Here is a 12556-nt window from a genome sequence, read left to right as displayed (position 1 = left end):
CAAATTTTCTTGTTCTATTGGCAGATAATTTTGCTTAGTTCAAATAAAATACCCCTCATTTTTGTATTTTTTTTTTTCTTGTTTTTGAACACTGACTTTTTGCAGTGTAGCTAACAGAAATCCACTTTTTCCTTCTTCCTTAGATCAAAAGTGGCAAGTCGGAGAAAGAGTGCCATCAACTTCTGCTGCAGAGCTTGCAGTACCTAGAGCGCTACATTTACCTCATCCTCTTCAACACGTACCTGCACCTGGAGAAGAAAGACTCCTATCAGCGCTCCTTCACTCTCTGGATGGAGCAGGTATACCCTTTTATCACGCCTCTGCTTGGCTATTATGCTTTAATTACTCCTGTGGCTTGGCCCTGTGCTTGGTTTGACGACATCTGCGTGCCTTCTGGTGCCGACAGAGGGTGAAAAAAATTCCCCAGCCGTCTCTCACTCCTATTATGCAGCCCTTCAGCTTTGTCCAATATGTCTGTTATATCATTGCCGTGTCAGAAGTGGAGAGAAAACGCTTTAAATCAATCCGGCAGAGTTTTACTTTCCTCCAGAAATATACTCGCTTAGGTTCTGATTCCATTGTGGCCTTGAATTTTGACGCAATGGACCTTAAAGGCCTACTGAAATGATTTTTTTTTTATTTAAACGGGGATAGCAGATCCATTCTATGTGTCATACTTGATCATTTCGCGATATTGCCATATTTTTGCTGAAAGGATTTAGTAGAGAACAACGACGATAAAGTTCGCAACTTTTGGTCGCTGATTAAAAAAAAGCCTTGCCTATACCGGAAGTAGCGTGACGTCACAGGAGGAAGGATTCCTCACAATTCCCCGTTGTTTACAATGGAGCGAGAGAGATTCGGACCGAGAAAGCGACGATTACCCCATTAATTTGAGCGAGGATGAAAGATTCGTGGATGAGGAACGTTAGAGTGAAGGACTAGAGAGGCAGTGCAGGGTGTATCCTTTTTCGCTCTGACCGTAACTTAGGTACAAGGTCTCATTGGATTCCACACACTCTCCTTTTTCTATTGTGGATCACGGATTTGTATTTTAAACCACCTCGGATGCTATATCCTCTTGAAAATGAGAGTCGAGAACGCGAAATGGACATTCACAGTGACTTTTATCTCCACGACAATACATCGGCGAAGCTCTTTAGCTACTGTTGCGTCGACCAGCTCTTCCTCCAATGGGGAATTCAAATTGCTAGTCTCTCCCGGATTCTTTTATGGCAATAAGCTGGAGGTTATATTGAACACCAGGCAGTAGTTGGTATTTTGTCGTTTATTGTCAAATATTTGAGAATAGAGACCAGCCTCGAACAACACATACAAATGCGTAGCCCAAGTTGATCTGAAAACTTCCCAGAAAACACTCTCCTCTTCAATATCTCCCCCGCCCTCACTTGTCTCACCTCAAACACATGCTCATTGTGTCTCTTATCTTGAGTCGGCCTGGGAAGCAAAGCAAGGAGGATTCCTCCTCTCTGCCTTCTACTTAAAGGCCGGCCCCAGTGCAAGCACTTTGTCATTAGATGATTTGAAAGCAAAAGAGTACAATACGGAACATTAGCTATTTGTAATATGACTGTGAAAGTAAAGAAGTAACACAAAAATATGGATATATGAAAATATATATATATATATATCCTTCACTACTGAGCTAATGTGATAGCATCTGGCTCAAATGCAGATAGAAACAAAATAAATAAATCCCTGACTGGAAGGATAGACAGAAGATCAACAATACTATTGAACCATGGACATGTAACTACACGGTTAATAATTCTCAGCCTGGCAAAGCTTAACAATGCTGTTGCTAACGACGCTGAAGCTAACTTAGCAACCGGACCTCACAGAGCTATGATAAAAACATTAGCGCTCCACCCACGCCAGCCAGCCCTCATCTGCTCATCAACACCCGTGCTCACCTGCGTTCCAGCGATCGACGGCGCGACGAATGACTTCACCCGATCACAGATGTGGTTGGCGGCTAGCATCGGCTAGCGCGTCTGCTATCCAAGTAAATCCTCCTTGTTGTGTTGCTACAGCCAGCCGCTAATACACCGATCCCACCTACAACTTTCTTCTTTGCGATCTCCATTGTTCATTAAACAAATTGCAAAAGATTCACCAACACAGATGTCCAGAATACTGTGGAATTGATCGATGAAAACAGAGCAGTTTGTATGGTGACACATTGGGTACGAATACTTCCGTTGCCGTCGTGACGTCACGCGCATACGTCATCATACATAGACGTTTCCAACCGGAAGTTTAGCGGGAAATTTAAAATGGCACTTTATAAGTTAACCCGGCCGTGTGTTGCAATGTTAAGATTTCATCATTGATATATAAACTATCAGACTGCGTGGTCGGTAGTAGTGGCTTTCAGTAGGTCTTTGATAATGTCACGCCTCTGTGTGTGTGTTTGAGTACATTAATGGTTTGGCCAGCTGTGCTTCCATGCTACAGTAAAGTCTGTGTATTCCACTCAAATGAGTAGTCTATAAGTAGTACAAATACACAATGCAATCTCGTCACTGCAACATACTTTTTCCATACAACGATAGGCATCACAAGTAACCCCTAACCTTCATATGAGTCATAATGCGTAGGTTTACGTGTGAATATTTTTTTTCCGACGCCCCAGCCAAAGACAAAGAATGTTTGAAATTTATAGAATGAAAATCTCCTTCCGTTTTTCTCCCTTTGGTTCGGTGCGGACTAAAAGCTGGGTGAAATTCCAAAAAGGACTCGAACAATTGCTGAGAAAACAGCTGTCAAAGAAATATGCTCGGTGAACGGAGGCAAGTCCTTCCTGTTATGAATACCAAATATGTGCGGTGGAGTAATGTGAGCCTCACAGAGTAAATAAATGAATTATCCGAGACACGTCTAACTTTTTATGCCCGCGGCGTGCTCATCTTGCAAATTTTCTACCAAACATGAGGTTAAAAAATTGTTTTTTGCCGCTGTGGTATAATTTGCAGACCCAGCTAATCAAACAGCTTCTTAAATTTTGTCTGCAGACTTTGGCAAATTGAGAGAGTTGCATTCCCTGCTGATGAATCAATTAGCAGCAGACAAGACAGGGGTCAGCTAATATTGTCGAGTAGTCTGGGCCCAGAGTTGGCTAAATTGGCACGACAATCTAATTAAACTCAAATCCCCGCTCTTTTTTCCATTGCTTGCATTAGGCATCTGACCTTTTGGGAAAATTGCAATTCTAGTGGTATTAGACCATCTTCCTTTTACCGTACTTATTCAGAGTCAGATGTCATCATTGACAAGTGAGAGTAACCCAGGTTCCCCTTTGCCCAGCAGCCCCCATCCCTGGAGCGCTTCACATTATTGCTTCTTGCTGGTTGGATCTAAGAAACACTAACCAGATATGTAGCCGAGCTCTCTGGTTTGAATAAATCCAAAAAGTTCTTGGGTCTCTGTGGTAAATGATTTAATTGATAGACAAAAAGCATCTAAAACATTCTATTAGGGCTGCAACAACTAATCGATTAAATCGATTAAAATCGATTATAAAAATAGTTGCCGATTAATTTAGTCATCGATTTGTTGGATCTATGCTATGCGCATGCACAGAGGCTTTTTTTTTTTTTTTTTTTTTTTTTTTAAATTAAAAAAAAAAAAAAAAAAATTTTTTTAAATAAACCTTTATTTATAAACTGCAACATGTACAAACAGCTGAGAAACAATAATCAAAATAAGTATGGTGCCAGTATGCTGTTTTTTTTTCAATAAAATACTGGAAAGGATAGAAATGTAGTTTGTCTCTTTTATCCGATTATTAATCGATTAATCGAAGTAATAATCGACAGATTAATCGATTTTCAAATTAATCGTTAGTTGCAGCCCTACATTCTATTGATTATGGTTTCACAAAATAAATGAAACAATCTGCCCAACACAACATATATAAATGAGACCAATAGAACTAAGCCAATAGATTCTATATTACCGTTAACAACACCGTAAGAAGTGAAGTCACATCTATTAAAATAATGCAGTAAGTACCTGCCCCTTAGAAAGGCAACTATCAATTGTAGAAATCAGGATTCAAATAGTAAAATGCATTTATTCCACCAATAAATCATAAAAGGTAACTAACCATAGCCTTTGCCCCCAGATGAACTATGACGTTAAACATAACGAATTACTAATTTTGTCGTTAAGTTCTTTCCCACTAAGGTATTTTCTTTCAAACTGTTATCAATCGCTTTCGCCTTAGTCCTGTGGCTTTATGTTTCGCCACTGTTAACGCTCAGTCTCGGCTTAATAGTACAGGCAGCTTCGTACTCCTTCAATAAATCTTCATGATGGTGGATTTTAAAGTGACTACCCTGTTTTTTGGACCATAAGGCGCACTGATTTTAAGTGCGCCTTAAAGTCAGAAAAATACGGTGATCAGATTTGTTGTGCTGAAGCTCGTCTTTTTCAGATCTTGCGGAATTTCTGGCAAAACCACTTTTTGCAAACTGTGAGTGAAATGTGAAGTGAATTATAATTCCCTAGAGACTCGAAGCACTTTACAGTGTGAACCCCATTATCTACATCTTTAAGCTACATTTAAACCAGCGTGGGTGGCACTGGGGTAAAGTGGGTAAAGCAGCACAAGCCCCAACAGAGAGACCAATGACAAACACTAAGATGATAAGCCTTAATTATATCAGCTCATTTTATCGATTCATTTTTCATTATTGTAATTATTGATGTGACCTCATAATTTCCAATATCTGTAATAATTATCAGCATCTGTTGAATTATCAACCACTGATATTATCATGGATCCCTAATCTGTAATATTATTTTTTTATTGGAGGATGGATCACGTCATACCACAATCAAAGCCAGAAACCACCTCACCTCTCTATCAGGAACCTGAACTGACTATGTTTACACTGCAGGCCAAAGTGGCCCAAATCATATTTTTATCAAATAATATGACATATTAGGGAGAGTTCTAATATTTTTATGGCTGTTAAGTAGAGGCATCACGGACATCCGCGTGGATCTACTGTACGTTAACTTTAGTTTTTCAACTCACTTACGCAATGTACATAATATGTAAGCAAATACACCAGAGCGTCAATTCCGGTTCTTCAACAAATTCTTCGTAATTAAAATATATATTTATACATTACATATAGCTTATTATTTGCGCACTGTAGACGAGTGATGCACCAAAAATTCAGCGGTTGAAAGTAGACTTTGCTCACCAAAACTGGATGTTGTGATGAAGTATCTACTTCTGCGTCTTTCCCTTCGCACATGAATGACGCAGCTTGCCCAAAGCTGACGAAAAAGTCACATACGAGTCGCATTCAGGTTGCGTTGCGTTTAGACTGATGTGATCTGAATCTGATGCAAAAAGATCGGATGTGAAGCACTCTGGATGACTTTTAGAGTCCTAAAAGTAATCCAGAAGCCAGTGGTTGGGTTAATATATTGTGTTTATAAATTAACCAAACAACAATACCAAGGTCTATGACTGTTTTTTAAGTCCTACTCGAAGAGGACAGTTTCACTAACAGTCTCTTGGACTGGTTGATTTTGTCCTAGTCAAAGTACAAGTAACTTGAGGCCAATGGTTGGGTAAAGAGATTAATTCTGGCGGTACAACCACCAAACCAAGAAGAATATGTCTCCAACAAGGTCTTAAACTGGTTTATGTGGTCCTAGTCAAAGTGTGAGTAGTCCGGAGGCCAGTGGTTGGATAAGACATTATTTTTGGTAACACAAAAACAAACCAAGAAGACTGTGTGTCCAACAAGGTCTTGGACTGGTTGTAGTGGTCCTAATCAAAGTGTGGGTAATCCAGAGGCCAGTGGTTGGATAAAGAGTTGGATTTTCACAATACAGCATCCAGCTTTGCTGCTGATGCATTGTTTATGACAAGACTAGAAACTCTTGGCTTGACTAATCAAGTTATTTCTCTAAATGGAGGAGGGACTGTGGTCGTACTACCACGAAACCCAGAAAACTACATTTCAATCAAGATCATACACTGATTAAGTCCTACAAGTAATCCAGATGCCATTGGTTAGATTCATTGTTTGTTTGTGCTCTTAAATTAACCAAACAACAAGACTTCAACAAAGTCTTGGACTGGTATTAAAGTCCTAGTCAAAGATTACCATCCCACCAACATGCTGTTGGACTGGTGAATTTTGTCCTATTTAAAGTAAAAGTATCTCGGAGGTCTTTGGTTGGATGAAGGGATTAATTAGGGTAATACAACAACCAAACCAAGAAGACTATGTCCCACACAAGGTCTTAGATTGGTTGTTTTGGTCCCAATCAAAGTGTGAGAAATCCTTAGGCCAGTTGTTGGATAAAGAGTTGGAATCAGACGATATTTTCATTGCAAGACTATAAAATCCTGGTTTTACTAATTAAATTGTTTTGCCAGATAGCAAAGAAAAGATCCTAGATCAGGGGTCACCAACGCGGTGCCCGCGGGCACCAGGTAGCCCGTAAGGACCAGATGAGTAGCCCGCCGGCCTGTTCTAAAAATAGCTCAAATAGCAGCACTTACCAGTGAGCTGCCTCTATTTTTTAAATTGTATTTATTTACTAGCAAGCTGGTCTCGCTTTGCCCGACATTTTTAATTCTAAGAGAGACAAAACTCAAATAGAATTTGAAAATCCAAGAAAATATTTTAAAGACTTGGTCTTCTTTTGTTTGAATAAATTCATTATGTTTTTTTTACTTTGCTTTTTATAACTTTCAGAAAGACAATTTTAGAGAAAAAATACAACCTTAAAAATGATTTTAGGATTTTTAAACACATATACCTTTTTACCTTTTAAATTCCTTCCTCTTCTTTCCTGACAATTTAAATCAATGTTCAAGTAAATTTATGTTTTATTGTAAAGAATAATAAATACATTTTAATTACATTTTTCATTTTAGCTTCTGTATTTTTGGACGAAGAATATTTGTGAAATATTTCTTCAAACTTATTATGATTAAAATTCAAAAAAATTATTCTGGCAAATCCAGAAAATCTGTAGAATCACATTTAAATCTTATTTCAAAGTCTTTTGAATTTCTTTTAAAAATGTTGTTCTGGAAAATCTAGAAGAAATAATGATTTGTCTTTGTTCCTTGATCCAATTTGTTATATATTCTAACAAAGTGCAGATTGGATTTTAACCTATTCAAAACATGTCATCAAAATTCTAAAATTAATCTTAATGAGGAAAAATTACTAATGATGTTCCATAAATTCTTTTTTAAATTTTTTTCAAAAAGATTCAAATTAACTAGTTTTTTCTTCTTTTTTTCGGTTGAATTTTGAATTTTAAAGAGTCGAAATTTGTAGAATCAAATTTAAATCTTATTTCAAAGTCTTTTGACTTTCTTTTAAAAATATTGTTCTGGAAAATCTAGAAGAAATAATGATTTGTCTTTGTTAGAAATATAGCTTGATCCAATTTGTTACATATTCTAACAAAGTGCAGATTGGATTTTAACCTATTTAAAACATGTCATCAAAATTCTAAAATTAATCTTAATCAGGAAAAATTACTAATGATGTTCCATAAATTATTTTTTTTATTTTTTCAAAAAGATTCAAATTAGCTAGTTTTTTCTTCTTTTTTTCGGTTGAATTTTGAGGTTTAAAGAGTCGAAATTGAAGATAAACTATGTTTCAAAATTTAATTGTCATTTTTTTCGTGTTTTCTCCTCTTTTAAACCGTTCAATTAAGTGTAAATATCATTAATTATTAATAATAACATAGAGTTAAAGGTAAATTGAGCAAATTGGCTATTTCTGGCAATTTATTGAAGTGTGTATCAAACTGGTAGCCCTTCGCATTAATCACTACCCAAGAAGTAGCTCTTGCTTTCAAAAAGGTTGGTGACCCCTGTCCTAGATAACTTAAACTTATTTTGTAGTACAGGCCTGAGCGCTCAATAAGGTATTGGACTCGATGTTTTGATGTAGTCAAAACTGTACAGTATAAGTAATCCATCCATCCATCCACCACTTGTCCCTCTCAAGGTCCAATGGTTAGATAAAGAGTTGGTTTCTGGAGATAGAACATCACAAAAGTTCAAGACATCAACAAAGTCTTAAGAATTTGCCTCACATTGAAGCTCTAAGTTAATATTTTCTCCCACAACCATCGCTCTCACTGGCCCAGTTGCTGTAGGACATGGCCCCCCTCCCAACCAATCACACCCAATTAGCCCACGGTCATGATCGTTAGCCCGTCACCAGTGACCGTGGTGGGATCGCTAATGACAGAGGAAAGTGTCAGCGGCAGCGGCGGGGGGTCCTCTTCAGTGCTCATGCACACAAAGCCGCTGTTCCACAAGGTGACACATCTGAAGGGTACAGTCTGTTCTCGCAGCTCACTCTAATGTCATATACATTCTACATTACACACATAGATACACTCAATGCCTAAAGGTCGGAGCTTTATGTTCACAGACACATATGGTGGCATAGTTATTTCTATACTCGAAGCAAACGCTTCTCTGTAGAGGATGCATGCTGTCGGACCAATATTGAACCTAAACATCATTAGCTCACGCCATGCAGGGACACGAAACATCAGGAGTGATTGGAATTGAAATGTTTGCCCGTCCTGAAATGACAACAACGGCGGGACTTGTGTACACTGCATGCCGAGGATGCTTTCAGGAGAGGTGGCCTATCAGTAACTCCGGCAGTTTGTATGGAAGGCACAGAGGCCTCCCTATATAGGCCAAAAACTATGTGATAACCGGGACGGTGGGAAAGGCACAGGCGCTTCAGTGCGCTAAAGCATGAAAGCCCTCACTCCGACGAAAGCGTTCGATCTGTCCTTCTTTTACAACTCTGGTATTTGGACCAAGTGAACGTGTCTTGTTGAAAAAGCTACGACCAAATACACTTTCGCCGGTTAACTGTGCACCGTGAAGCTACATCTTTAAAGGCCTACTGAAATGAGTTTTTTTTTAATTTAAACGGGGATAGCAGATCCATTCTATGTGTCATACTTGATCATTTCGCGATATTGCCATATTTTTGCTGAAAGGATTTAGCAGAGAACATCGACGATAAAGTTCGCAACTTTTGGTCGCTGATTAAAAAAAAGCCTTGCCTGTACCGGAAGTAGCGTGACGTCACAGGTTGAAAGGCTCCTCACATTTCCCCATTGTTTACAATGCAGCGAGAGCGATTCGGACCGAGAAAGCGACGATTACCCCATTAATTTGAGCGAGGATGAAAGATTTGTGGATGAGGAACGTGAGAGTGAAGGACTAGAGTGCAGTACAGGACGTATCTTTTGTCGCTCTGACCGTAACTTAGGTACAAGGGTTCATTGGATTCCACACTTTCTCCTTTTTCTATTGTGGATCACGGATTTGTATTTTAAACGACCTCGGATACTATATCCTCTTGAAAATGAGAGTCGAGAACGCGAAATGGACATTCACAGTGACTTTTATCTCCACGACAATACATCGGAGCTAACGTGAAAGCACATCGGGCTTAAATGCAGATAGAAACAAAAGAAATAAACCCCTGACTGGAAGGATAGACAGAAAATCAACAATACTATTAAACCATGGACATGTAAATACACGGTTAATGCTTTCCAGGCTGGCGAAGCTTAACAATGCTGTTGCTAACGACGCCATTGAAGCTAACTTAGCAACGGGACCTCACAGAGCTATGCTAAAAACATTAGCTATCCACCTACGCCAGCCAGCCCTCATCTGCTCATCAACACCCGTGCTCACCTGCGTTCCATCGATCGACGGAGCGACGATCATAGATGCGGTCGGCGGCCTGGAGACGGAGGAAGTCAAGGTGAGGTCAGCGGCTAGCGCGTCTGCTATCCAAGTCAAAGTCCTCCTGGTTGTGTTGCTGTAGTCCACCGCTAGTGGTTAGAGTGTCCGCCCTGAGATCGGTAGGTTGGAGTTCAAATCCCAGCCGAGTCATACCAAAGACTATAAAAATGGGACCCATTACCTCCCTGCTTGGCACTCAGCATCAAGGGTTGGAATTGGGGGTTAAATCAACAAAATGATTCCCGGGCGCGGCGCCGCTGCTGCCCACTGCTCCCCAAGGGGATGGGTCAAATGCAGAGGACAAATTTCACCACACCTAGTGTGTGTGTGACAATCATTGGTACTTTAACTTTAACTTTAACTTTAATACACCGATCCCACCTACAACTTTCTTCTTTGCAGTCTTCATTGTTCATTAAACAAATTGCAAAAGATTCACCAACACAGATGTCCAGAATACTGTGGAATTTTGAGATGAAAACAGAGCTTTTTGTATTGGATTCAATGGTGTACCAATACTTCCGGTTCAACGATTGACGTCACGCGCATACGTCATCATACATAGACGTTTTCAACCGGAAGTTTAGCGGGAAATTTAAAATTGCACTTTATAAGTTAACCCGGCCGTATTGGCATGTGTTGCAATGTTAAGATTTCATCATTGATATATAAACTATCAGACTGCGTGGTGGATAGTAGTGGCTTTAAGTAGGCCTTTAAGTCATTATCTGAGTTATTGGGCTGTAGTCCTTATCGGCAAGGACCGGCCTTGTTTTTTATGGACAAACAATACTGTTGGTTTCATTTGTTGGTCGACCAATTAACACGGTCTCACTACGTCCAACCTCCGCAGCAATGGTACGATGCAAATTGCCTTGCTTGTGCAGTTTACCAAACAGTAGAGATCAGTATCGGACGATTTTCATGAAAAGGTATGTGATAGCCATTGCTGATTAATGCCTTTCAATGCCGATCACAAACGCCAATCCCCTTTGGCTGACTCTAGTTATTTTGAGTCCCCGGGCTGACAAGCTAGCAGCTAATCGTGTATCATTATCATTGGAGGACAAGACTATACGTGTTACACACAAAGAGCAAACCAGAAGAGTCTAGAAAGAGGAAAATACAACAACTGGTAGTGTGTCAGCATTGTCGTGGCCAGAAGTACACTAACACATAAGGGGAGGGCGGATCAATGCATAAATCGGTGGTGTCGATGCCATGGGAGGTATTAATATATGATCGATGCTAGAGTGATTAGATCGATATTTTTATTTAATCAAATAATTTTTTGGTTATTGTAGTTAATGTTTTCAAGTTCAGTCAATAAGTCAATGGACACAGGAGGATTTTGAGGGCAAAATGATTTAAATAAGTAGTAGATAGTAGTTTTTGTTTATCAATCAATTAACCAATCAATTTCCTTTCTTTAACGAGATAAAGACTCATTGAGATTAAAATCTATTTTTCAAGAACGACCTGACAAAGAGGGCGGCACAAACAAAGTTACAATAATAATTACAACAAGACAATACAACAGCAGTCATACCACAACAGGTCAAAAATCATTTAAAACGATTAGGTAATAATTCAATTTAAAAGCAAGTACATTTCCCAAGAGAACTGGTTTCACAATCTTTTAAAATGGACTTAAAGGCCTACTGAAAGCCACTACTACCGACCACGCAGTCTGATAGTTTATATATCAATGATGAAATCTTAACATTGCAACACATGCCAATACGGCCGGGTTAACTTATAAAGTGACATTTAAAATTTCCCGGGAAATATCCGGCTGAAACGTCGCGGTATGATGACGTATGCGCGTGACGTAGTCAGTTTAACGGAAGTTATGGTACCCCGTAGAATCCTATACAAAAAGCTCTGTTTTCATTTCATAATTCCACAGTATTCTGGACATCTTTTGCAATTTGTTTAATGAACAATGAAGGCTGCAAAGAAGATAGTTGTAGGTGGGATCGGTGTATTAGCAGCGGACTACAGCAACACAACCAGGAGGACTTTGTTGGAGAGCAGACGCGCTAGCCGGCGACCTCACCTTGACTTCCTACGTCTCCGGGCCGCCAAACGCATCGGGTGAAGTCCTTCGTCCTTCCGCCGATCGCTGGAACGCAGGTGAGCACGGGTGTTGATGAGCAGATGAGGGCTGGCCGGCGTAGGTGGAGAGCTAATGTTTTTAGCATAGCTCTGTGCAGTCCGGTTGCTAAGTAGGCTTCAATGGCGTCGTTAGCACAGCATTGTTAACCTTCGCCAGCCTGGAAAGCATTAACCGTGTATTTACATGTCCACGGTTTAATAGTATTGTTGATTTTCTATCCATCCTTCCAGTCAGGGGTTTATTTTTTTTGTTTCTATATGCAGTTAAAGCACGATGCTATCACGTTAGCTCGTAGCTAAAGCGTTTCGCCGATCTATTGTCGTGGAGATAAAAGGCACTGAATGTCCATTTCGCGTTCTGGACTCTCATTTTCAAGAGGATATAGTATCCCAGGTGGTTTGAAATACAAATCCGTGATCCACAATAGAAAAAGGAGAGAGTGTGGAATCCAATGAGTCAGTTAAGTTACGGTCAGAGCGGAAAAAAATATGTATTTCACTGCATTCTAGTCCGTCACTCTAACGTTCCTCATCCACGAATCTTTCATCCTCGCTCAAATTAATGGGGTAATGGTCCGAATCGCTCTAGCTGCGTTGAAAACAATAGGAAAATATGAGGGAGTGAAC

The 12556-nt window shown here is 39.6% G+C and overlaps 1 protein-coding gene across 3 annotated transcripts in view; it reads left to right on the top strand.

Annotated features, from left to right (window-relative positions):
- Window positions 1-12556, top strand: part of pald1a (phosphatase domain containing paladin 1a) — a 192896-nt gene that overhangs the window by 164676 nt on the left and 15664 nt on the right. For all 3 annotated transcript variants that reach the window (XM_062055453.1, XM_062055452.1, XM_062055451.1), the window contains exon 19: window positions 144-299. In XM_062055453.1, the coding sequence (XP_061911437.1) occupies window positions 144-299 (156 nt within the window). The remainder of the gene's footprint in view (window positions 1-143; window positions 300-12556) is intronic.

Source organism: Entelurus aequoreus, linkage group LG08 (assembly GCF_033978785.1).
Source record: "Entelurus aequoreus isolate RoL-2023_Sb linkage group LG08, RoL_Eaeq_v1.1, whole genome shotgun sequence".
Lineage (NCBI taxonomy): Eukaryota > Metazoa > Chordata > Actinopteri > Syngnathiformes > Syngnathidae > Entelurus > Entelurus aequoreus.
Note: the sequence above shows the minus strand (reverse complement) of the source record. Positions and strands in the feature narration are given on the sequence as shown.